Here is a 27,954-nt window from a genome sequence, read left to right as displayed (position 1 = left end):
AAAATTATGTCAAAATTTGACTTGTTTCTAACTAAAAATAATAGATATTACATAATGTCATCTAAGACCTAGAATACAAAGAAGATGCTGGAGGTAGTAGCACAAAATTTGAAATACGTGAACTGCACAATTTTAAAAATAGTTTAAATTCAATGCCTTGACCAGCATGTACATTTGTAGGCAATAGTACTGTAGCAAGGCACTAATCAGCTAAGTACCGTAATCCTCCTTATAGGGTAAATTCTTACTTGACCTCTAGCTATATACAGCACATGGTAACAGCATTAAACTATAACACTCCTCTCATGCTCTCAATAGCTTCCCATTGGGTCAGCTCTCTGACTTGAATTGCTGTTGTTTCATATACTAGACTTTTTTTTTTCCCTAGATGCCTTATATTTTGTAATTGCATTTGGAGGGAAGGGAAAGGATTGTAAAATATATCTAAAAAATTGTGTCTCAAGATTAAGAGACTGTTCATATGTTTTCACTGAACCTAGAGGATTAGATGAAAGACCTAGCCAGAGCAGAAATTGATGTATTCTCATGAACCCGAGGCTTCCTACTTACCAGATGTGCAGTGGCTGATCAAAAGGTAAAGCAGGGAAGAAAGATGCTGAATGTGTTGTGTGAAAACAATGTGTAACGCTCAGCATTTTTTGTTCTTTGGGGATGATTAGGAAGATATTTTTTACTTTTAGCAAAAAAAACCAATTGGAAGTACTGAAAACCTTTTTATTGTACTTCAGATATGTGAGAATAGGATCTTTAACAGTCTTGTATTTTTCTTTAAATTATTATTTTAAGTTGTGTTATATTTTCTGTGACAAAAATATTTGTTGAAAAGTTGGATTTCTTTTCATAAAAATAGCAAATGAAGAATTTTGAGATTTTGTTGTATTTTATATTATTTGAAGTCCTTTTTAGTAAGTTCAGTATTGTATTAACTTTTCTTATGTTTTAATGTTTCTGTGACCTATTATTCTTTTAACACCCCGGGTTTTAAACTCATTTGAATCCTGCTGTATGGCAACTCTTAATTGATTCCACCCTTCTGCAAATGATTTCTATGGTGTCCGTACTGAGACAGGTAACTAGAATGCACATTCTGACCAATTATTCTTGAAAGCAATATAATCCATTTAGCATTGTCTTTATGATTAGCTTTAACAAGAGATTTTACTGAAAAAGTAGGTGAGATAATTCTTGTTTATATATTACGTGGAAAAAATTAGCAAAATTAATTTTGAAAATGTTTAAAAGTAGAAATCAAGAAAAAACTCAGGACGTTTGACATATTTGTAAAAAGTAAGCATTTATCAGTGTAGCTGAATAATCAGTAAGATGAAAATGTAATTGTTATTTTTCTTTCTTTGCTGTTTTCTAAACCCAAATTATATGATATAAGGGATACTGAAAAAGTCAAAATAAAGGAGGACAAAGCCATTTCTACTGGTAGCCCCATTTTCCTATCTGTGATGTTCTTAATGCAATAAAAAACTATGAAATGAATTTTTAACCTAAATATTTGTAGATTAGCAAGGGATACTTAAAATCACTAGTTTTGTTCAGCAGTTCCTCATTTTTCCCATGTATAACTCTTTTCCCCAAACAAATTGAAATTAGCGCTTGAAATCTGCAATGCTGAATTTTTGCCAGATTCCTTGCATAGAAAAGAAGTGATTGTGACTGAAGTAATTGTATTGGTTTAGATGTCTCTGTGATCATATCAAGTCCAAAGTGAAGCTGTTATCAGTCGTGAATTTTATTATGTTAAATGTTTTGTTACTACAGATTTCCTTTCATTACATTGCAGCCTGCAGTCAGTGAATTTATATTTTCAGATAAAATCTAATAGAGATCAACATCTGCAGTATCATTGTCATGCTTCAGTAAATTGTATAATCATCATTGTAAACTTAATTCATTATTGTTTGCAGATATTTAGCTGGCAGGTATTTTAATGGTTCAAAATATGTTTGCTATAAAATAAAATGTGTAAGGCATGGTGAAATGAGGAATGAAATAATGTCTCAGGTGAACTCAGTGAATTGCTTAGATATCTGAGTGTTAGATGTACTTCAGGACAGCCTGTTTAAAACTACATTGGTCAGGAAATATGTAAAACCCCTTTCTTTTTATCAGAGTAGGCTGTTTAAATGAATTAGCTTGCAAATCGTGCATTGAATGCTTACATTCTTTTTTTTTGGGGGGGTGAGAAACCAAGGAGAGGGGAACAGACAGATCAGAAGATTAATTTAGTATAAAACTAGACAGCATAGAAAAGCTGCAAAAAGAGATCTTGATAGAAACTGGAACTGCTTAGAAGTCAGAAAAAGCTATTTTTTCAATAAGCTGGAGCCATAGCTACTTTGGAGAGTGCAAAATGATTCTCATGCACCATGTGACTCAGCAAAAGCAAAAGTTATAAGCAGAAAATGAGAAAAAGAGTTAAATTAATACCAGCTAGTCTCTTAAAAACACTGCCAAAGTAGGTAAATATTTTGCAGATTCTTTGGTATGTTGAAGGAATTCTGTGGAAATGCTTTCGTAAGAGTACCTAACGGTGGGAGAGTAGGACCCTCCCTGAGAAAGGCAGCCAGATGCTAATTTTGCACAGCAAGTTTTCTGGGTTCATTGCACTTGGGGGAGTTTTTGTTGCAATGTCTGGAGTGTGTTCAGCTCACCTTGCAGCCTAGGAACTTTTTTGCAGCTTGGCATGGTGGTGTTTTATCTGCTCCCTATCACTGTTCTTTTAAAAGTGCCTGACTGTCGGTTGAATACAACATATAGAAGTACAAAAGTTTAGAACAGTAGAACTATATGGTCACTCAGGAACCAACAAATGCTGTTTTCCTGACAGGCTCCATATAGTAAAGGAGAGACAAAGCTGAGCTGAGTGTATTTGCTGAGGTCTCTAACATGAAGCCTTGACAAGAGTTCCAGTGCAAAATGTGAAGTTCTATCTACTCTGAATTATTCTTTCATGTACTGAAAGGATCACATTTTCGAAACAATTAAACAAAATTACAGTACGAGCAGGAGAAATATTTTCAGTTTTAATTTTCCAGTCAAGTTTATTTCTTGCTAATTTATAGGAAATAGAAAACAAAATACTAACGTATTGTCTAGTAAATTATAATTAGGTCTTACAAGTAGGTGATCAATGTTCAGTTTTCACGTAGCTGATGATGGTTCAGGCCCACTGAGCCCTTGCTATTTTTTAATTGACCCAAAACTATTTATTTGTAAAACTTTCCAAGTAATTATCAATGAATTCAGGTACCCATATGTCTGAACATATCTTTAGAATGATATTTTCTTGAAAGTTTTCTCCATTCAAATGTGTCTTCTATTGATCTGAGAACAAGATTGGTAGCCAGGAAGATCTAGTTTTGACTGTGATATAAATACCTTACATATTACAATGGTTTTGAATATCCGTGGCTTCTGAAATGGGATGGAAACTTACCTTTAAAAATCTCATTTTTCTCAGTATGCTGGGGTGAGTTTTTTAAAAAATCTAAATCAAAGCAGAAGAGTATTTGCTCGTCAAGGAAGAATGCATATGAATGTCAAAGACTTTTAAGCTATTTAGTTCCGTTAGTGAAATCAGAACCATCAAAGCAGAATAGCTGTCTTATATTCTTCTACGCTGTATTTTAAGTATTTACTTCCTACTGTAGTGTGGGGAAGTTGAATAATTTGACTTTATGAGCAAGAGGTCAGGTTACAGTCAAGCTATTTGCTTTTTCATAGTACTAGTGATATCTGTAGTGCACTGCAAATAAAGTTTCCATCAGTGGAAGGTTGAGAGATGTGTGTTAAAAGACCAAATGTCATATATTGATAAATAACAATACAAAATAAATACACAGTGAACATTAGTAGAAAACAAGCTTGTTTCTATATCTGAAAAAATAATACTTATAGAATGTGCCTGACAAAGAGATTTGTGCAAGTTCTAGAGTTTTCTAACAGTAATAGAGATTTTACTTTATTATTCTTTCATAGAAGCAGTAATCACAATGGCCTGAAAGATTTTTTGGTGGTGTGGTAAACTTTTCAGAATTGGTGGTAATCCTGACAAGAAATATATCGTGCTTAGTTGAGCTGGCAGCTGGAGGATGCATATCACAGCTGTTGACACACATTTAAAGTTCTTTTCACTTTTAATGTTCTGGGAAAGTCTTGGAAAAGGAGGAGTAGTCATTTTCTGTGGTGTGTCTAGCTGGAGGTACATGAGGAAAGGCTTCTGTTAAGGTATCTTTAAAGTAGTTAATGGTGTGAAATAGATTAGACAAAGGCTCATGAAGGTGAGTGAGAATTAGCTTGTGATCTAAAAATAACAGCAGATTTTTAATAGTAGTGACTGGCCATAAGTTTTCACTGGTACTGTTCCTCCTCCCATGATTTAATAGCACCAGTTTAAAATGTATGGGCATACATTGTACAACTGTGTTTGTAGCAGGTATTTTTAAAATGGAAAAAAGTCACTAATGGTAAAGGGGGGCTAATTGTGTTGTGACGACCACTAAGGAGAATGACAGGCTTGAATGCCAAGTGGTATGATGACTGCTGGGCAGGTTGAGCCCTCATCTGCCAGCAAGGTGTCTGGTTGATCAGGTATGCAGGTATGGTTAATTTATTTCTGATGGATAGGATTACAGCTTCTGGCATTTGATCTTGGTAGTGAAGTTAGATCCGTTCAACAGGGATGAAATTAATTAGAAAGGGGGTTTGATAGTGCCAATCAACATGGGACAGGAATTAAATTAGTTAATATCATCTATCAGGCTGCTTTCTCTGGAGCAAAACATGTTTTCAGGAAGGTACTTATTCTTGCATGTGGGCTAGTAGCTGCCATATGCAGGGCATCTGTGTAAAGTTTTTTCCTTCATGAAAGTTTGGAATAGATTGAGGACCTAGCTGATCCTCGCATTACTGTCAGCCATAGACGGCATTGCTATATTGATGTCTTGCCAGAAAATGGAGGAAAGGCAATGACTGCTTGTGGTGAATGTAAGAGAAAGGTTAGAAAATGTTTGTGCAAGGTGTATAAAAATATAGTGCTAAATTGGCACATCCTCTTCTCATCAACATAGTTCAGGCTAGAAAAAAGGCTGATTTTTTTAGTAAATCCTGTGCCAGTTCCTCAGATGATACCCTCGGCAAAAAGTCTACAATGAGCATTTTTACTCATACAGAAATTCCATCTATTTCATCCCCTGAGCCGTGCCCCCCATGACTTTATAGCAGCAATATTGCCAGAAGAGGGTTGTCTACTACTATTTGTGTCCATATGAGGACACTGACATGGAGTCATATATATGCACACACAGAGGCACATGTGTGTATATATAATCACCTGTATGTAGCTAAAACATTTCTTACTATTCTGTTGTTTATATTACTATAGAGACACATATGCAGGTGTTTAATCCTGAAGAATGTGTACACTTAGTCTGCTCCAAGGCACGTGTGAGATTTGTCAAACCAGATTCTGTATGGTTTTGTGTGTTACATAGTTCATGATGGAGCTGATCCTATAAACCATTCTCATTGGAATGTTTTGATGTCTTGGAGGATCAAATCTCTGCAAAAATCTGCAGCTGTGAATACAACTTGATCCATATGTAATATAGACTGAGTATACACAGTGTAAGTATTAACAGTAGAGTATGTGTACACATATTTGTCTCAAATCTTGCAATGAGATTGACATGGATGAATGCCGTATCTGTTAAGTGCCATTTATTCCAGTTGGATTTGCACAGAGTAAAAAGATTTTGCTTATATGGGGGACAGAACTGGGGAGGGGAAATTAGGCACATTTTTATTAAAAGCATGGCAGAAATTTTCAGCAACATAGGTAATTTGCTATTGGAACAACTTATTTTAGGATGTGGCATATTTTTCATCAGCTGATGAAATTTAAATGAAAAATATGTATCTTCTTTAAAGTAAGTTTCTGCATCTAATTTTTGTTGTCTTAATGAAAACTTCTTTGTCTCTCCAGTCTCTCTGTGTACTGCTGGTTCTGTTGTCCTAATTGTCTGTTCCCGTTGGCCATTCTGGTTTTAGACTTACAAAACTGTTTATGTCAAATTAGAACAATTCAACTTGAGTCCCCAGTAGCAGAATCCATAGAGATTTTGTTAAACTTACAGAGGTTATGTTTTGTGCTGGTACTAATATGACACTAATAAGACACATAGGACATCTGAGCTTCACCTAAGCAAACAGGCATCCAAATGATGCTTATATTACTTGTCATGCTTCACAGGAAGAGTTGTATTTTTGCAAGATTGAATTAGTTTCCACTTTTGCAGATGCCATTGTAAGGCTAAAGTACTTTAATATTTACAAGGTAAGACTGGGTCCAAATCTTTCAAGCACATTTTAAAGAGTCTGTATGGTACCTAAGACGGGATGACAATTTGCCAGTCAGCCCCCTGTGCACACTCTGCTCAGACAGTTGCAGTTTTCCCTTGCTGAGCAGAGACCACATTTCCTTTCTGGCTGTGACAGTGCGTTTTCTCTACTGCTAGCTAGGCAGAGTTCTTCCTACTTTTCTGGACACCAAGGAGGGCCTGGTTTTCCTTCTCCCCTTAACTAAGTTGAAGACTTTCCTTTCCTTATCCCTTCTAAGACAACTGTGGCAACAGGGCTGTGCCTTTGCTTTCCTTTATCCCATCCTTCCCAACACAAGGTAGGATCTCCTGTTTGCTGCCTGCAAGGCTGCCCTTCAGGTTTAGTGGCCATTTGTGAGGATAGAAAACATTTTCAAAAGGATCTTAATTACAAGGTAGGACTAAGTATAAGAGAAAAAGGCTGATAAAACAAAAATAGGTTTACATACTTATTTTCCTTACTTAAAGCTTTAGCTGATCTATCTTATCTCAGAGAAGGCCCAACTCTTAGTCTTTTTTATCCACATCTGGGATCTTTGCTCCGGTTTCCTGCAGGTATCTCCTTCAGATTCATCTGGGGTCAAAAACTAAATACAAATCTGGACATGTCTGGAAGTAGCATTTAAAATGCTTGTTACCCTGTTAGGATTGGTAAAGGAAAGAGCTTCAGATCTGAAGCTCCAGTTTGTTTTTTGCCTGTGAATCACTACTCCCTATTTAACCAATCCCTTCTAATCAAGTGGCAAACAATGTTGAATCAAACAAACAGAACATATAAAGTTCGTAATATATTCCAGACACATCCTCTAATAAAACATTGCATATAATAAAGTCACATGCTTCAGTCAATAATTTGTCAGTGTCAGGAAAGAATATCTGTGGATAGTTCTTTTTTTACTTTCCTGTGAAGCCTCAGAAGTTGTCTATGGCTAGATATCTTCTATGACAAAGAGTCAATGCTTAATGTGGTACACAAATTCCATTCTGGAATCTGGTTGGTGTGTCTTGCTCAAATGCTTGGACTAATACTGTTGACATCCCTATATATTTTTTGTCATGTCAGACAGGCAGGACTTTGAAGCTTCTTTCCTTTTTATGCAACACAAAAAAAGTTTGGTTTTCTGGTTCAGACAAGTGCTGCCACTGGGTCTTTGTCTGTCCTGTGTTCTGCCCTTGGCACACATTTTAGTTTTGTGGGAACTGAAATGTATGTTTTTAAGCAATAATGGCTGCTAAAAGACCAAACTAACTGAATGATCCATCTAGCCTTAATTTCCATAGTGATTATAAACCCCTCTGAAATAGAAGTATACGGTCAAGTTACATTGCTGTAAAAATATTACAAAGTATTATAAAATTTTGGTACTTGTAAAGCAGTTATGACTACAAAGCAGTGTAAGTATTGTGTTCTATATTTTATAGTGTTGTATTAGTATTTTTCCTTTAAAGCTTTTTTTGATTTAACCTGTGCACCGTAGACAGATTTGTAGCATGACATGTTTTCTTTAATTTAGTACGGAAAAGGTGTAAGCACATTCACAAAGAAATGCAATGAGTTGATTTTTTTTTCCATCAGCTGATCCACTATAATTTAATTAGCATTAACTGTACATTTGTGCTACAGGATATGTTGACAAAATTCTCTTTCTTCTGTCTTGTCATGATTATTTAGGAAAAGAAGCCCATCAATATCAAGAGAACAGAACAGAAGATACGACCAAAGGGACGAGAGAGACGAATACTCACAGTATGCTACATCAGACAGTGCGATGCCCAGGTCACCATCAGATTATTCAGATAGGCGGTCTCAGCGTGGACCTCAGTTATATGAAGAACCTGAACTGGGTGATTATAGAGATTCCAACAGAAGGAGTCGCAGACGTTCCAAGGAGTATCCGGTAGAAGAGGAAGATGCACAAAGCAGGGAAGAATATGAAAGGCAGCGGAGGGAAGAGGAATACCAGGCACGGTACCGAAGTGATCCTAATTTGGCTCGTTATCCAGTCAAACCGCAACCATATGAGGAACAAATGCGTATCCATGCTGAAGTGTCCCGAGCACGTCATGAACGGAGACATAGTGATGTCTCATTGGCAAATACAGAGTTGGAAGATTCTCGGATGTCTATGCTGAGGATGGAACGACCATCAAGACAAAGATCAGTGTCTGAGCGCAGGGCTGCCATGGAAAATCAACGTTCATACTCTATGGAAAGAACTCGAGAGGCTCAGGGACCAAGTCCCAATCGTCAGAGGACCACAAATCATAGCCCTCCTACACCTAGGAGGAGTCCGATTCCTCTGGAACGACCAGACATGAGGCGCTCTGATTCATTAAGGAAACAGCACCATTTGGATCCCAATTCTGCTGTAAGGAAAACAAAACGTGAAAAAATGGAGACCATGTTACGGAATGATTCACTCAGCTCAGACCAGTCTGAATCTGTCAGACCTCCACCACCAAAGCCCCATAAAACAAAAAAGGGAGGTAAAATGCGCCAGGTTTCATTAAGCAGCTCAGAAGAAGAATTGGCATCCACTCCAGAGTATACGAGCTGTGATGATGTAGAGATTGAAAGCGAAAGTGTTAGTGAAAAAGGTAAGATTTCTAATTTTTTGACTGTTTCAGTATATGTTTCAGTTTCCATTCCATTGTATGTTTATTTCACCTATTAGAATTGATTGCAACCACAAATCTACAAGGCTTCACAGGCGACTCAAGGTTGCTGTGATGGGGCTTGTTTTCTTCTGATTTTGTGTTTCATTTACTTAATCTAAATGTAATGATTTACATGGAAAAGAACACCACAGCTACTAGAAGCATTTGGATATGTTAAAGGAAAAAACATGCCTACTGAAAAAACTTAATTAAATCTGCAAAGTATCTAAAGCTGGGCTGTCATATAAGGCCATGGTTTCATGTACATTAATACCTGATTTGCGTACTCCTGGATCACAATGAGTGCATATTTGATCTGGATCAAGTGTGGGCACATGACCGCATTTCTGTTGAATTAACTAGAACACATGATACAGAGCTTATGCCTGTTACATGCTAGCTGCTGCAGGTAAAGAAGCATGTCGTCTTCAAAAAACCCTGTGTGTATGAAGTTAACCTGTTAAAGGCTTTAAACAAATTTAAATACATTTTATACCAATGGACGTTTCTTTTTGCTGTGGGGCTATGGTGCTTTTTGGTTTTAGTGCTTTTTAGGATTCATGGTGTTGGAGTTACTCCATTGTCTGAAAGAAAAGCTGAGTAATTGAAATGATTCTCAACCTAGCCAAAGGTAATGCCTGTCTTAAATATGAAAGCATCAGGGACCATCAGTTTAAACTGAATCAAATTAATAATATTAGTTCGCTTACCTTCATGTATGTCGTTGGTCTAAACTACAACAGTTATGACCTGCATTATTCTTATGCTAGTGCAATTCTCATGAATGTTCATTTGCTGATGTGGATTTGGTTAAGAAAATTTGCTACTGTTTGTTATTTATATTGCTGAATAATTGGTTCTAGTAGTTAGAGTTAGTGAAACATGATGAAACCTTGACCCCATTACTTTGCCTGATGAGTAGAAAAGATTTTACCAACTTCAGGGTGTGTGCAATTTTCTTCTTAGTAGCAAATGTGAGGAAAATACACCCAATCAATACATGGGAAGTAGTTTAATGAAACTCAGCATAGGAAACATAATACACTGAATGATATACGAACACTATTTTTTTTTGTACACATAACATATAAAACGCATACATTTAGAATTACAGAATTGTTTAGGTTGGAAAAGACTGTTAAGATCATCAAGTCCAACCATTAACCCAGGACTGCCAAGTCCACCACTAAACCATGTCCCTCAGCGCCAAATCTCTGTCTTTTAACTGCCATCAGGGATGGTGACTCAATCACTTCCTTAGGCAGGCTGTTCCAATGCTCGACAACAATGCTCGTGAAGAAATTTTTCCTAATATCCAATCTAAACCTCCCCTGGTGCAACTTGAGACTGTTTCCAGTTGTTGTATTGCCTGTCACCTGGGAGAAGAGACGTGCCTGCACCTTGCTACAACCTCCTTTCAGGTAGCTGTAGAGAGCAATAAGGTCTCCACTGAGCCTCCTCCTTTCCAGACTAAACAACCCCAGTTTCCTCAGCCACTCCCTATAAGACTTGTTCCTTAGACCCTTCCCCAGCTTTGTTTTGCTGGTTCTTTGAACACACTCCGACACCTCCATTTGTTGTAAGTGAGGGCCTCCAAACTGAACACAGTTTGAGTTCAGTTTGAGTTGAGTATTTGTGGTGCAGCCTTAACAGTGCTGAGTACAGGGGATGATCACTTCCCATGTCCCAGTGGCCACATTATTTTGGATACGAGCTGGGATGCTGTTGGCCCAGTTGAGCACACTGCTGGGTCATGTTCAGCTGGCTGTCAACCAGCACCTCCAGGTCCTTTTCCCCCAGGCAGCTTCCCAGCCGCTCTTCCCCAAGCCTGCAGCACTGCGTGGGGCTGCTGTGATCCAAGCGCAGGGACTGGGACTTCTCCTTGTTGAACCTCATACAACTGGCCTCAGTCCGTCAATCCAGCATGTCCAGATCCCTCTGCAGAGCCTTCTTGCCCTCCAGCAGAGCAACACTGCCCTGCAACTTGGTGTTGTCTACAAACTTACTGAGGGTGCACTCAATCCCCTTCTAGAGATCATTGATGAAGATATTGAACAGAACTGGCCCCAGCACTGAGCCCTGGAGAACAGCACTTGTGACCAGCCACCAGCTGGATGTAACTCCATTCACCGCCATTCTTTGGGCTCAGCCAGCCAGCCATTTTTCTAGTCATGGAATAGTATATCCATCGAAGCCATGAGCAGCCAGTTTCTCCATGACAGTGCTGTGGGAGACGGTGTCAAAGGCTTTTACTGAAGTCTAGGTAGACAATGTCAGCAGCCTTTCCTTCATCCACTAAATGGGGCACCTTGTCACAGAAGGAGAACGGGTTTGTCAAGCAGGACCTGCCTTTCACAAACCCATGCCGGCTGGGCCTGATCTCCTGGTTGTCCTGTATGTGACACATGATGGCTCTCATGATGATCTGCTCCACAACCTTCCCGGGCACCGAGGTCAGGCTGACAGGCCTCTAGTTCCCCAGACCCTCCTTCCTGCCCTTCTTGTAGATGGGTGCCACACTGGCTAACCTCCAGTCTTCTGGGACCTCCCTGGTTAGCCAGGACTGTTGATAAATAATGGAGAGCAGCTCCCTCAGTACCCTTGGGAGGATCCCGTCTGGCCCACAGACTTGCGTGTGTCCAAGTGATTCAGCCGGTTGCTGACCCTTTCCCCTTGGATTATGGGAGTTTCCTTCTGATCCCAGTCTGTCTTCCAGTTCAGGGGGCTAGGTACGCAGAGAACAACTGGTCTTGCTATTAAAGACTGAGGCAAAGATGGCATTAAGTACCTCAGCCTTTTCCTCATCCTTCATGGCAACGTTTTCCCCGCTGCAACCAATAAAGGATGCAAATTCTCCTTGGCCGTCCTTTTGTTTCTAATGTATTTGTATAAACATTTTTTGTTATCTTTTGTGGCAGTGGCCAGCCTGAGTTCTAGCTGGGCTTTTGCCTCTCTAATCTTCACCCTGCATAACCTTATGACTTCCTTACAGTCCCTCCTGAGCTGCCTGCCCCTGCTTTCAAAAGTCAAGTCTCCTTTTTTCCCTGAGTTCCAGCCAAAGCTCTCCGTTCAGCCAGACCTGTTGTCTTCTCTGCTGGCTCGTCTTTGGGCACATGGGATCAGCCTGCTCCTGTGCCTTCAGGATTACCTCCTTGAAAAATATCCAGCCTTCATAGACCCCTTGGCTCTTCAGAACTACCTCCCAAGGGACTCTGTCAACCAGGCTCTTAAACAGGCCAAAGTCTGTACTTCAGAATTCCAAGGTAGCAGTTCTGCTGACCCCCCTCCTTACTTCTCAAAAACTACCATCTCATGATCACTACATCCAAGATGTCCTCTGACCATTGCATCACCCACAACGGAGTTTAAAACTTACTATACAAACAGTGTAGATTCTCTGTCATCATCATAATCTTACATAATTTATCACTTTCACTTAAGTTTGTATTTTAACAGTCAAAACAAACAGTTGTTGATAACAATAATTGATAGTAACGTTCAAATCATGTCTGCACTGTTTTCTGAGGTAGTGAATGAAGCTAAACTGAACATGTATTTTATAAGTGAATGAATGAAGCTTGTAAAATTTTACAGGAAAAAAATGCTCTCTTTTATGTTTTGTTAATCTTGACTGAATTACTGTAAGCAGTTTTCAGGACGTATGGAGTGTAGCTATGTCAGCACGGCCCAGTGGTGGGCTGTGGCTGGAACAGGTGTGCTTCACAGCCTTGTTTTTCATAGAGGAGCAGAACAACTGCTTGAACTGGGAAAGAGGTCTGACCACTTCTGACTGTGCCTGCTTCCAGCCTGTAGCTTAAGGGTCCTGTTTCTGCCCTTGCTGATGGCCTGGGAGGCAGTGACTATGTATAGAACAGGCAGCCATCCTGGAAGTAACACCTGTACCTCGAGGCAGAGTCAGCAGGTGCCAGCCTCAGCATCCTTGGTCACATTATTTGATCCCAATCTGCCCCATTCATACTTGTCCCCCACTCTTTAACCTCTGCAGTGAAAGCTCCAGAAAAGTATTTGAATGGATTTGGGAAACTTGGCTTCTGCTAGGCATGGGGGAGAAGATAAGACATCTGCTAGGATGAAGAGAAAGAATGTGTCTCACCATGTGGACCCAGCCTTCACAGCTGCTATGGTTGCACCCACAAAGTCCTACCTCATTCTTCTTATTTTCATGTATTTCTCTTGCCATGTAAACCAGCCTGCACTCAGACTCCCTATAAGCAAGTGATTTCTTAATGAATACTGCCAAAGGGAATTCAGCACATAAACCCCCTTCAGTCTTCCTGGTATTGCAATGCATTATTTCCTTAATTGATAAAATAGTTAATTATTTTAAATGCCTTCTATAAAAATGGGTTTCTCCTCCTCCCCAAATTACTTGCTTTCTGTCCTTCAAAAGCTCCCCAGACCTGAGGATTTCTCAGCTGTCCTTTTAAGCCACATATGCCCGTTTGGCCAAAGATATAATGCTAAATGTAAAACATTTGGCCTTGGAGTGATGAAGGGTGGCAATGTTAGAGTGAGAAACTGGATGCAGTAATAACGAGTTATCTAAAAGAGGAGTATAATTTGTTCTCCATCTCTTTTTCTATGGAGTACCTATATCTTTTCACAGATTCTGCAAATAAATATTAACAACTGCTCAGCTGTGAGGAGCAGTCTGGGTCTGAGCTGCAGGATTAGCTGTTTGCTGAATTATTTCTGAGATTTCACAAGTCCCTGACATTAATTTTAAGAAACTAGTCAGAAAATTATGAATTATCTGAAAGTGTAGGAAGAAGTATTGTCACATGCTCTTTAAAAGGGCTGAAAGTTTGCCTTTTGAAGCTTATCTCCAAAGTGAAATGTAATGATACATTTATATGGTTGGTACATATATATGCATACAAAATGAAGATAGCTAGTTCACTTTACAAGTCCAACAGAGACGTGAACCAGCTGCTGGATTAAGAGCTCTGGGAAGAGCATCCATTATTACTGGCTGCTTGTGACTTCAAGTATTTGGGTGTGATCTCATTTCAGTAGCTGTCTGCTTTAAGGTAATTTTTAGCTTGATTTTAAAAAATGTAATCTGATTGTTTTCAGGGAGGGGACAAGGCAACATTATTTTTTCTGCATGTTTCTGGTAATGCCCAGAGAAACCATTGCCTTGGAATGCTACTGCCTCCTCTCTATGGGGGACAAGGGAAACTGAGGAGAGCAAGCTGATGAACACTCAAATGATAGTCAGGCACCCAGTAGACAGCCATGTGAAACGTGGGCATGGTGCCATAGCATTGTAGATGGAGATTCATCTGCAGAAGGGAAGAGCTAGATTCTTAAGATACTGCATAGTTTTTGTAATGTAACTATATTTGGACCGGAAAATTCAGGTCATAGACTAGGCTGAGGACTGGCATATTGGAATGGGAGTCAGGAGGATGAGCTGACAAGGGGAAGAGGTTTAGGAACTGCAAAACAAAATGTCATTGAGTGGCTGGAAACCAGCGGATTGAGATGGAAACTGAGGCTGAAGAAGAAGAGGGGAGAGCAAAACTGTTAGATAAGTAGGCTAAACCGGTCACCTGTAGTTTGGGAAGAACAAGATAAAATGAAGAAAACAGATCTGATAAAGATAACTGGAATGTGAGAACTGGAGCTTCCTGAGCAGTAGGTAGTTTAGAAGATTCTGAGATTGGCTGAGAAGCTGAAGCAGCAGTTTGGGAGAGATGGTGAATGGTTGGGAAAAGGACTCCCAGAGAGGACAGGAGGAGGGCTGCACTGGGCTTGGGAGCCTTGGCAAAGAGTGACTGGGCCTCCCTGAGCAAGGAGCATGGGCCTGGCAGCACTGACCTGAAGTGCCGATGGGGGTTTGGTTAGGTGAGAAGTGCAGGACTATGGTGAGGAGCCAGTGGTGCGACAGACCAGTTCTTTCTTTAAAAGATCAGGAAACAATGCATGACAAGAGTGTTAAATGGACGTAACTGAGATTATAAATGTGTTTTCTAGTAATTTAGGTTGTGCCAGGATTAGATATATTTTACAGATTGAATTTTGTGCAAGTCTTAATACCTGTTAGAACTGTCTTTAGTGACATAATCGAGTAGTAATTTACCAGATGGCCTCTGCCTTTTTATGTGCATAGAACATGAACAATTCTTACTTATTGTGCTATCTGAAATTTTCTGAAGCTCCCAAGACTTTTTGCAAGTTATCTAAGGGACCTTTCTTTACTCTTGATGTGAATACCAGGTTTCTGAAACTGCAAAGACAGTGTCTCCATTTGCAGCACTTGTTGCCAGTCCTAGAGATCAGGGTAGCAGATAGTGCAAGGCTGTATCTCCACAGCAGGATTCCCTGTCTGTGTTAGGAAATACGCATTGCAGAGAGGGAAAAAAAGAAGGTAACTGTGTGTTTTGGAGCAAATATTAGGTATTTTCCCTAATACTGAAAGAACAAAATTGCTTTAAATGTTAGCAAAATAAATTTATTGAAATGCCAGTGCTTTTATGAAATCATAAATTTTAAATGGCAATAAAATGGATCCTCAATCAGTAAATGTAAAGACCATAATGACTAATTTTTAAATGTTCTAGATTGTTCATTTCACCAATTCTTTCTCAAAACCATGTCAGTTTACTTGGTTCAGTTTCAATCTCCCAGAAACACGGTTTGTAAGAACAGTTGTGTTAATTGCAATAAAATTGAACATTGAACCATGGTGCCTACAAAGCCCTAGACAAAATTATGTTTTCTGTGGTGTGCAAGTTAGGCCAAGCTATCTCCATTACTTGTCCAATTTGAGTGTTTTCTGTTTTGAGGGAATATTGAAGTATTTTTTATTTGCCTTTTTTAGTTAGATGTTTGTCAGTGCAATGGTAAGGAATAGGCCTTAGGGCAGGTTTGAAAGGGCCTCCATAATTTTTCAGCCAGCATGAAGTAGATGTGAAGCAGAGTGATACAAGCTTGTTTTGTGTGTCTACAGGCCTTCCAGGCAGTTAGAAAATCAGATGCTACCACTGCCCATATATTCCTTGTGGCAATACCGTCACACCGGCAGTCCACCAAAGTGCCACTTTGAAGAGACTTGCCACAGCCACACTCAGGAGAGCCAGTGCTCTCTGGGGCTGTTGTACCCCCACTCAAAACATAGGCAATGGAGAGGTGGCCTGTGCTGGAGCTGGGGTTCCTTTTGCTCCTTCCCCAGATATTTGGGGGTCCTGAATGTCCTACAATTCTTCACAAATCTCTCAAATGCCAGGGTTCCAGCAAGAGTTCATCTCTACATGGAAAAAGAGAATTCATTCAAGGAAATCTAGGCACGTGATAGCTCTAAATATTGCTCTAATTTGCTCTAAGTATAAAGTAGGACATAGTAGATTTTCCAATGGTGGTAAACAGTTCAGGCATACACACATACCATGCTCCCAGCCACCTTGCAGAGCACCCTGTGAGAAGTATCTGTTTGCACAGATGGTGGCTGACATCTGATGTGGGTGGAATCTGTGGTGGGAAAGGCAAATGTGTCTGTGTTGTACCAGAGGTGCAGTTCTTACGTATAGTGCTTGCTTTCACTGTTTTTTTTTATTAAAACATGAAAGCTAGATAGATGCCCATTTTTATTTTCAAAAAACTCATATGTGTAGAATCACAGAATCATTTAGGTTAATAGAGACTGTTAAGATTATCAAGTCGAACCATTAACCGAAGACTGCCAAGTCCACCACTAAACCATGTCCCTCAGCGCCAAATCTCTGTCTTTTAACTGCCATCAGGGATGGTGACTCAATCACTTCCCTAGGCAGGCTGTTCCAATGCTCGACAACAATGCTCGTGAAGAAATTTTTCCTAATATCCAATCTAAACCTCCCCTGGTGCAACTTGAGACTGTTTCCAGTTGTTGTATTGCCTGTCACCTGGGAGAAGAGACGTGCCTGCACCTTGCTACAACCTCCTTTCAGGTAGCTGTAGAGAGCAATAAGGTCTCCACTGAGCCTCCTCCTTTCCAGACTAAACAACCCCAGTTTCCTCAGCCACTCCCTATAAGACTTGTTCCTTAGACTCTTCACCAGCTTTGTTGCCCTTCTTTGAACACACTCCAGCACCTCAATGTCCCTCTTGCAGTGAGGGGCTCCAAACTGAACACAGCATTCGAGGTGCGGCCTCACCAGTGCCAAGTACAGGGGGACGATCACTGCCCTGGTCCTGCTGGCCACACTGTTTCTGATACAGACCAGGACGCTGTTTGCCTTCTTGGCCATCTGGGCACACTGGTGGTTCATGTTCAGCTGGCTGTTGACCAACACCCCGAACATAACGTGGATAGGAAGACTCCGATAGTCTTATATACTTTAGCATCCCTGTGTTGGTTGACTGAAAGCTGCAGAATGCAGGCTGTGTGAGCAGAAATGTGTGTGTGCAGGACAAGGGGTTAATACACTGTTCTTTGTCACTAAGTGCATTGAAAACATGGATATATAACCTTGACTTGGCTGTGTTATGGTCATTTACAAAAATATGAATAACCACACTTTTTCATTATACAGGCTAAAAAGGTCCCATGTCTGAAACAGCTTGCAGAACTTGCTCATTTACTGCAATACTGAAACCAATGTGGTAGAGATACAGTTATTTTTCCACAGAGAATAAAGTCTGTTTGGTAGCAATATATTCATCACAAGTTAAAAATGTATGGTAGCTGATGGTGTGAGGAGCAGAAAGCAAACTTTCTGAGTGCTACTGCAAGAATAGTGCATGTCTTACATGAGCAGAGATGCCAAGCAAGTGGGATACAGTCCCAGTGCTCTCACTTTTAAATTTGAAGAGCTAAGGGACCTGATTTCAATCTTACTTGTGTCATTTTCATAGAGCTTCAACAACTTTGGCTTCAAAGTTACACTGAGCTAAATTAGATCAGAATGAGGTCATTGTTTCTAAAATTTGCTTCATTCAGGTTAGAGAGTTCCTGAAAGTCTAACTTCTCTGGAACAAATTATACTAGAAGGCAAAATTTTAGGACTGAGCTGCAGCACTTGACTTGAACACAAGAGACTTTGAAATTCCACACCGTTTCAGCATGAAGATATCTTAGAATTCAAAGTACAAAATTTTGAATGGTCATAATGAAAATAATTGAATATTTAAAAATACTGGAATGTTTGACATGTTTTATTAGAAGCCACATTTGACTCACAAAATTTCTTATTATTACACCTAACATGGCAGTGTAAGAGGTTATGTTTTGCATTTATAAAGAAACATTTTTTTTTTTTGTTCCATACAGACCTCTACATCCTATGTAAGGGAAATGTGATTTTAATGTTTAAAGAGTTTGTCTGAAAATTCAGAATTCTGTTTTTCTATTTAATTTTCCTTTTTTCCACTCAGCTTTCTCTGAACTGCCTCTATTTTAAGTGCAAAGACAAGGAATATTGAGAGATAAGAAATATTACACTTTCCTCATATGTTTAAGAATAAACAAATCACTGCTTTTAAAGTACTTCTTAACAACATTGAATGAGAAGTTTCTTACTACTTACAAATATTAATATTTTTAATAGAGTTTTCCTACAAAAGTATTTGTCATAGATGGATAGATGGTAACAGAACTAGAATGTTTAGAGTTGCAGAGATTTCTAATAGTAAAGAATGCTTTTTTATATTTTTGCCAAACCTTCTCCTAATGAGACACTTTGTTCCTTAGAAGATAAAGGGAAAAGATGTGATCTTCTGGTGCATTTAGAGGAATCTACTGCATAGTATTTCAAATTTACGCTCACTTAAACTTGGCATAAGCCAATAATATCCCTCACAGAAAGAGCCCTGCCTTTTCCCAATTCTTGGCTGCATATTCACATCCTTATATCACTCCTTTCACTCTGCTGGCAGAAGCATTCAGGCAGGTACACACTGCATCAAGCCAGGAAACTTTTTTGCGTAGCACTATATTAGGCAAAAAAATGGTAAATATTAATATTTGATAAAATGATATTGAATGTCTTCGTAGATATTATAATGCATGCTGAAAATATGTATGTAACTGATTATGCCTCATCAGAATCTGAGGATAGATAAGGATTTGCTGTAGTAAGGAAGAAGAAATATATTCATGTAACAGTCAGAGAAGATAGAATATTTTCTCATAAGTAAAATGAACATGAATGATTTCTTAGCAGTTTGATTCCAACAAAAAAGTCGAACACCCAATTTTATTGATTAAAACCTTGATTAAATTACAGTCTGAACCTTCTATATGCAAATGTACACAAACCATTAAAACTGTAATTCTTTAATCATTTTTCCTTTTATTCTGGGACTTTGCTGGAACTACAGCTGTAGCAGCAGTGTTGTGTGGACACCAGATTAATTCTCTCCTGATATTATGAATTGGAAGAACTATGAATTATTATTATTTTAGTGCATTAGTTGTGGTTATTTATGGTTCCATATAAGATTAAGTTGATTAGTAGAAAAACATGATGTTTAATATTTATAAGTTAAGGGAAGTTTTTGTCAGTGGAACTTCTCCTCAGTTTAACTCCATGTTTTTAACACTAATGACAAGATGTATTTTGCCCTGGAAATTGTTAAAATTGTCTGTTCTGAAGGTAAAGATGTATCTTTCTTTTTTTTTTTTTAAGTTGAAACTGTAAGCATTGAATTGTCTGAGTAACCAATCTTAAATCATAAAGGGCATTACTGCTTTCTCTGAGCACTTTTTTTATCTTTTTCAAATATAAGTAGAAACCAAAAGAAACTTGTTTTGTAGTTTCAAAATAATTTCCTACTATCCTTTTACATCTTGGCAGCTGGAATATTTGCTGAATAAACTCAATAAATATTTATTAGCGTTTTACTGTAAATAGCAAAAAGAGGATAACTATCCATGCTTGGAAAGGAGCTCTCATCCTAATAAATGCAAGGCTTCCTATGGAGGTAGTTCTCATCTTATCCAACCTGATTCACTTATTTCTAATCAAAAATTCAGTTTAACTAAGTTAGAAATTTGGGACTTGTGGTCTGAGTGTTGTATCAGAAATAAGTGCTACTAATTTGTATGGATTTGGCAGAGATAAGCCAAAATGAAGACGTGCTGGATTCCATATAAAATGTTTCAGTTCTTTACAATGCCATGATAGAATAAAAAGGCATCATGGAATTTTTCTCTGAAGTTTTCAGAACATTTAGGTAAATACTGTGATATTTGTAGTCTGTTCACAGAGGAATCCCAGAAAGCAGAAATAATGTCAGCAAAAAAAAAAAGATATGTAATGTCTCCAGTATACATGGAACATGTATTTTTGAAATTATAATTTCTTCATACTTTGATGAAACCATTATTCTTCCAGTAGAACAAAACACTCAAAGCTATCTGTCACAGAACTAATGACAGGGTTAGACTCAGTGCCGTTTTAAATTATGTTAGTACTTTTCTATGACATATTTAAAGTGGTTCTGCAGGTAATTTTGCTACTACCCCAATTACCTATCAGAAAATAAAATGAGTGTTGCCAAATATTTTTAATTAATTAACAAAATTATTTTTTAGTTGGGAGTATTCTATCAATAATATGCTATGCTTTTGTTTACATTTTCTTTAAAAATGTAAGCATCTTTCTTGTTCTGCTGTTATTTTTATGTGTATTTCATTAAAGACAGGATGATCACAAGGGAAGAAGTAGAGAAACAGAAGTGGAAGGGGAATAAGCAGAATAGGCTGTATATATGTCATTCACCTGGAAACTGGATTCCTAGGATATTCTGTTCTTTAGCCCTGTTGTCCCAGGCTACCCCAAAATGTGCCATCCAAGACCTGAAGTTAGTCACAGAAGCTGCTTGAGATTAAATTGTATGTTGTCAAATCTGACAGCTGGAAGCATATGTTTGCCAAAGGAAAGCATATCCTTTCCATCTTTTCCCAATTCTCTCCTCTTCCAAGCCTCATCCATTGCAATTCACAGTCTAGGCACCAGAAATATTTGGCATGAATAATCTAGGTAAAGTGGCACCAATCTCTGTGTCCTTTAATGGGTCTGGCTGTAATTTCAACTACAGCTGTTCAGGGGCTGCTATGCAACATTGAAGCTGGTCCTGTGACAAGGGCAACAGCAAAAGCGTGAGGGGTGAGGCAGGCAGCTTAGGGCAGGAACTGTCACAGCTACAGTCCTACAGAAACCTGTGCCCACTTCATTCAGAGCCCTCGGGTGGCTGAGTTTTTCAAAAGGATGAAACACCGCATCTCCCCACCACCCCATCAGTGAAAATCAGCCTGCTCAATGATATGTACCTTTGAAAATCATACCACCTTCCTAGGAATCTGCTTATTGATTTAGGAAACAAATTTCACCCTATTAGTGAAAATTCTAGCCAACTTTCTCTAACAGTAACATTTAACTTAAACTCTATAAATGTGTTTTGAAATTTTGGGTGTCTTTCATTAATTTCAAGGGATCATTAATGCCTTTCTCCTGTGATGGTCCACTGTTTTGATATTGATATGATTGATATTAAAATCCTAATTTTAGGGGAAAGATAGAAAAAATGTGGTGTAATGATAATGACTTTTCTGAAAATTGAGAAAATATTACGTAAAACTGGTTGAAGAGAATTGGGTCATTGCAGTCTATCAAATTGGTGCTTAGTGGTTCTGTTGTAAAATTCCACTGACAAATTTGTTTTGCCTTGGGATACAAAGTACCTACATCTCTTCTAAGAGTGAAGTTTTATGCTGACACATGTGCTAACATTTTCACCTTTTCTGTTGAACTAATCCTATTTGTCATGGAAAGGTTAAAGACTATTGCACAGAGAAAACAAGAATAATGTTTAGCCCAGCATTGTTTGTTCTTGGCTATAAATCATTGCTTTTTAAATTATAAAATTCTCTACATGGCTTTGAAATGTGAAAACATTTGAAAAATATAAATTATAATTGATTTCTGAAAATATTTTTGATAAAATGTGTCATGTTGTACTGTTAAAATAGTTACCTTTTGGAACATACAGATGTGTAAAAGACAAGCAAGTCTGCAGTCTTCTGGTAGATGATTATGGGTGGGTATTGTTACATGGTAAAAGAACCATTACAGGGTAAAAGAGAGAGGGGAAAATGCAGAGAGATCACGTAAAAGTTTGAGTGTTCCTTGTGGCAAGACTGCCATTATTTGCACAGCAGCCTGCTCTCGTTTTGTATAGCCCACCAAAATCTTTATTCAATGGTGCTTTTTCCCCTTACTGAATTTTTTATCTTTCTTGTACATTGGTTTTTTTCCTTCCTTATTTTTTTGTGAAGCCATGCAGTTCAAGCAGTGATTTGATTGATTATGCTGCAGCACTTCCAGGCTTTCAGACTTGAAGAGACTTTTAAAACAGCTTATTTCAAATTAGTATTTAACTTGCTAAATTGTCACATGTACTGTGGGAAGTCACACATATCTGATTTCTCCATTTCAGCTCATTGATCAAGTAACTTATTGTAAAGGAAAGTTTGAGAAGCATTTGTGAGCATTCAGATGTAGGTTGTGAAAGAAGGGTGTGTGGTAATGCAAGTTCTGGTTTATGTCTTTTCTGTTTCAATAGAAAAGTGAGCTTAACAGCCTGTATACATGCAGCATTGTTCTCTATATTCTCTATGTTAAGATATTCTTTTGAGATGTGTAAAGACAGATGAACTGAACAAATCCATACATAAAAAATACCTGTGTCACACACTGAAGTTTAGACCAGATTGAAGATAGCAATTCTTATTGAAATGTACTTTGATCAGTGGTATTCCTGAGAAACATTCTATAACTAGTTCCTGTGCTTACACTTTCAGGCTTTCCGAACATTTAGATTGTGAATATCTTTTAGGGCCATAGTTATATAATCTGTTTACTTGGAAAATGGAAATATATGGACATTAGTTACATAATCTAAATAAGAATAAAATAAAAATTTTCATCGCAAATCTCCATGACTATTTACTGTCGTGTATTTATAGGACACTTTTATATACATCTATATTAACAAGGAAAGGCTTAGTGATGCATTATGCAGGATGTCTAGATACTACGTGATACCCTATCTAAGAAGGGACCATATACAGTATTTTTCATTTCATTTTATAATTTTTAAGAATTTTAACATTTTTTCTGCATTTTATACTTTGGATCTAAAATTTTTTCTAAGCTCTGGTCTGTTCATACTGCGAGTTGCTAAAAGCTGAGTTCTTTTGAAAATCTTCCTGTTCTGTTTTCATACTGCAATTTTAATACACTCCAAAGAACAAAATTACAACAAAAGGCATTTTTTTAAGCTAGCATATTGGTGAGTTGAAGGAAGTGAATTTGTTCTTGAAAGGTTTTGACTGATGAGGGCCACCAGTTACGTTTGAACTGCAGACTAATCATCTGAGAACAATTTAAAAGGCTACTGTTTTCTGTTCAGTGTAGAAAATTTATTTATGAGGCTGAAAGTTCTGTGTTTTCAGACATACCTAATCCACTGCCTCATACCAGTCGCTAAAAAAGCCAAGGCTGGTTGGTGGTTGAAATCTTCATAGATGTCATTCAGAATAACTAAGGCTAGCTGCAGCAGGTTTTCTGCTATTTGTTCTGTGTATGCAGTATTGCAAGAAAAAAATAAATCCATTCAAACCCAGGAATTTAATTGTAAAATTATAAAATTATTTTGAAAACTAAGGGAAATAAAGTGGCTGAACCATTTTAGTCCTTGTTAAAAGCTGAGAAGACAAGGAGTGCTAGTGTCTCACTTTAAGCTGTGAGCAAACAAGAGAGCACAAGTTTTTGTCTTCAAGCGTGGTTCAGGAAGGTGAGCTGTGGTGAGCCAGCAGCTCATTACCATTGTGAATGAAAGCCCCATTCCTCATCTGCTCTCACGCTCGCTGATCTGGGCCAAGTCCAATATTTACATCACTTTTAGCAAGCCAGTTTAGGTCACTATGCTGGTACAAAACTAAACTGTTACAACAAATGAATACTTTTCTGTCACTTTAGTGACCTGAGGAATTACTGTGGTGTTTTGCACTGTTACCAGAACTGTCACAAAAGAGCACAGTCACACTGCTGGGAGCAGCATGAAGAAGAGGAATGAGACAACCATGTCCAGTGACAATGAGCTGTCAGATAACTCAGCTTTCTAATGAACGACATTTGCACTAAGCAATAAATAATAGTTTGACTTTCAATCCACACTGGCAACTTCATAGGCAAAAGTGCAGATTTTAAAGGGTGATGCATGTGACACCTTGAGAGATGATAGAGTAGGTAAAAGCCTCCTGGAACTCCTATTTTACTAAAATTGAAACCACATATCTTCTCTAAAGATAGGGCTGCAGTGTAGTCTGAAGTGTGACTGCAGCTCACCTTGACAGATGAGGTTTTGAGGGTGGTAGTTAAATTACCGATAGAGCTGGAGCTGCAGAGAATGCTGACTGCTGAGAGCCTGGCTAAATATTCACGTGGTGAGTCTGTGCCGAGTGCTGTGCCTATGTCCTCATTACTACAGAGGCTGACTACTGGTGTACAGATACCCTGTGAGATAAGCGGCTTTTCAGCCCTGGCCTCTGGAAGAAGATGACTTCGCTAAGTAGTAAGCTTGGGCAAATAAGAATCTGTTATGGCACCTTTATAAGATCAGAAAACGCATCTATGAAAATGGCAATACTTTGTGTTACTGCTATAAGTTAAGTTCACAAAGATACATGGTTATTGAAAACTTCATACCAGAAAAAATGTATCATATGCTAAATGCTGTTGCCTTTTTCACTGATAGTTTTCTGTAAGAAAGGAAAAATGCAGTAAAAATAGATATACAAGGCATGTTTACATGATTCCCTTTCATCATTCTCTGATCCTGATTTTCTGTTGCTCCACACCCTTTTTATCTGTACAAAGTGACTGAAAAGTGGGTGTAAAACATTACCATTCTGATTTGCTAGCATTAACACCTTCCTTGTATTCACTTCACGGTAGATCAGATGACTAGACAACATGCATCACACGGGAAGATAAAAGGTTTATTTTTCAGAAGTGCTAAAGTCTCAGTGTGCCTATGAAATTCAGTGAGAGCACAGAGTGCTTAGTCAACAGCTTTGTTCTTTTTAAATATCTGGAAAGAGACTTGTACACAGTGCCCTACCTCTTTGAGCCATTTACATTTGTGTAGTGTGAGTGTGAAATCCCATCACCCTGTGAAGGCAATGACCTTCAGTGACTGCGCAATCACATCACTGAGCATTTTACAGAGCTGAGTGAAGCTGAAGTTGGCTTTTAATTGGCAACAGTAAAATGTACTGTAAGAAGTACCATGAAAGTCCGTTGTAATTATATAATTTACTTGCTATTTATAGATAATTTTGCAGGTTACCTGGGCTTGTTCAAAAACAGGTTGTAACACTCCCTGACATTAAGACTTCCTCAGACTTCCAAGTTGGAGATTATTTTATCTGTGTTTTCTATCTCAGTGAGACTAGGCTGTTTGTGCTGCAGTTTTCCTTGCTGGATTTGTGCTGCAGGCTGATTTTTTTTTAAAAAAGTTACAATTCAGAAAAAGCAATCCAACTATTTTGAAGGGTGAGTCCAGAGGAAAATGTCATTTTGTCCGTGTTAAAACATTCAGACACTAATTTGAAGTGGTGCATCACCTTCATTCTGGGGGTGTGCATTTCATGTCACTGAAAACTGGCACAGTTGACCTGAACAAAGGTCACAGTTCACGTGGGTGTAGGAGAGAATTGTTAGTATTCAGTTGCTATTATCGGTCGGTCTACTGAGCTTGTTGAAGCTCCTGCGTATAACAACAATATATAGGGACCTTTCCTAAGGAACTATTAACTAGTTTTCTCCTTGGTACTCATAGACACAAGAGGATTTTCCCTGTAGCAGCTCTGGACCAAGGCAGTATGGAAGCACAAAAGAAAGACCACAGATTTTGTATTCTTGTCATATCTTCCACGCCCTGCTGACCCTGGGAAAGAAAAACAGATGACTTAGAAAATGGACTAAATGTAATTTCAAGGGGAAAAGCACTAAACTAGAACAAGAATTCTGTGGCAGAAACAGGAGATGGAGAAACTGTCCCTGGGAGTAGAGGCGTGAGACGGAAGTCTGTAGGAGTGAGAGGGGGCTGCTGACTCTGGTGAGGGCAGGCTGGGGCTGGGGAGCTGAGAGCGGAGAAAGAGGGGAGGGCTAGTGCTAGCCAAGGGGGAATCTGGAGCTCGTAATGAGACTGGGATTGGTATTATTAACTGTGCCATTTCTCAGGTTTTTGAGCACTTGATTTTATAACTGTATTTGCGTTTCTTGTTCTTTTCCCTGTGTGGTTTGTCATTATTATTATTTGAATACTAACATCAAAAAGATTAAACACCTAGAGAATATAACTGAAGAGAGGTGATACAATTTTTATTAAAATTAGTTTATTGTGATGTTCTGCAAGTACATAAATCCATTATTTATTTAGTTCTTTCTTTTATCCTACTTGCTCTGCTTTTCTCAAGTACTTGTTTTTTAAAGTAGAAGAAACTTTTAGCCTAGTGCCTTTCTGTTTCTCCTAACTATTCCGAAGAAGAGCAAAATGTTTTATTGACCAAGGTATCTAACTCCCTTATTGTCACTATAATTATCTGAACTGAACAGCTGGTCCAGGGTTTCTACAATAAGCATACTCTTGTAGGGCCCCATTTCCTTAGTGGTCTTGAACAAGTATTGCTTTTACCTGACTCCAGCCCCTGCTATAAGGTTTTTTCATATTAGGAATTGTTACAATATTCAAAATGCCTTGTGCTTAATGGGAAGTTGAGATTGAGGAATGAAGAAATGTGCAGAACAAAATGAGATTCATTCACCCATAATACTTCAAGAGAAGCTAAACACTTCTCCTTCTCTTTGTACAGTTGATGATAGATCCTTTCTGACAAGTTGAAATATGCTCCAAACAAGAATTTATACCAAATGATTAAAGAGATTTGAGTGAGAGCTCTATAGTAATTTCTTGTTGTGTTAAATGAAAATAGTATAATACCCTCTCCAAAAGTAGCTTTTTCAGCCAAAGCTGTGTGTTAATGTTTTGTTCCCTGTGGAACAGGTTATTGTGGACCTGTGCTTAAACCAGGCTACTCCTTATATTGGTGTGGAGGAGTTATAATACGTTAAATATTTTTCAGGTGGTACTTTCTGCAATTTAATAAAGATCATTATCATAATTTATTTTGACTTGTGAAAATATTGTTCCTTGGTTAAATTCCTGCAGTCAAGGCATCTGGTACAGATGCACTAAACAGCATTATTAAGTGATTTCTATGGCAATAACAAGCCACAGAAACCGTCTCTCCTGTTCACCATGACATGGTCCTTCTTAGATTATAGCAATGGGATTAGCAAGCTCATAAAGCAGAACTTCAGGTACTGCATTCTATGAAAAGCAATTCAGTATCCTTTTAGTTTGTTAATATATTTAACCATTCTTCTTTTTGCTGCTTTATAGTTTTCTGAGGTTTTGTTGCTGTTTGGATCCTTCTAGCAGGATGTTTTTTCACCAGCTTCCCTTTGAAAACTTTGCTGCTGCAACAGGGGAAGTTATTAAAGATTTATCCTTGTATGAGAACAGCTAGTACAGTTGGAAAATCTTCTAAAATCATATTTGTCATGAAGGTTTGTAAATAATTTTGAAAAGGATTGTCTAATAGTGAATAATGCAAAGGAATTCAATGAATTGCAGAAGATAAATTGATGGATTTGCATTTCCCCCTCCATTTTAAGCTTTGGATCTGTATTCATTTGTAGATCTTCACTTATTGTATTTGTTTATTTAATATGTAACTGAAGTTACATATAGAACAGCTCCCTAAAGCTCTGCTGTTCTTGAGGGACAGGGTAGATAGGCTCAGTGT

General features: G+C 38.3%; 1 protein-coding gene across 50 annotated transcripts in view; it reads left to right on the top strand.

Moving 5' to 3' along the window:
• Nucleotides 1-27,954, top strand: part of RIMS2 (regulating synaptic membrane exocytosis 2) — a 483,861-nt gene that overhangs the window by 193,842 nt on the left and 262,065 nt on the right. For 49 of the 50 annotated variants that reach the window (XM_055800464.1, XM_055800455.1, XM_055800475.1 and 46 more), the window contains one exon: nt 8,086-9,011. In XM_055800464.1, the coding sequence (XP_055656439.1) occupies nt 8,086-9,011 (926 nt within the window). Of the gene's footprint in view, nt 1-354; nt 596-8,085; nt 9,012-27,954 lie in introns of those variants that run through there. The other variant, XM_055800479.1, reaches the window with a different exon arrangement.

The sequence above is a fragment of the Falco peregrinus genome, chromosome 3 (genome assembly GCF_023634155.1).
Source record: "Falco peregrinus isolate bFalPer1 chromosome 3, bFalPer1.pri, whole genome shotgun sequence".
Taxonomy (NCBI): Eukaryota; Metazoa; Chordata; class Aves; order Falconiformes; family Falconidae; genus Falco; species Falco peregrinus.
The sequence above is the reverse complement of the archived record's forward strand: the minus strand, read 5'-3'. Positions and strand labels throughout refer to the sequence as shown.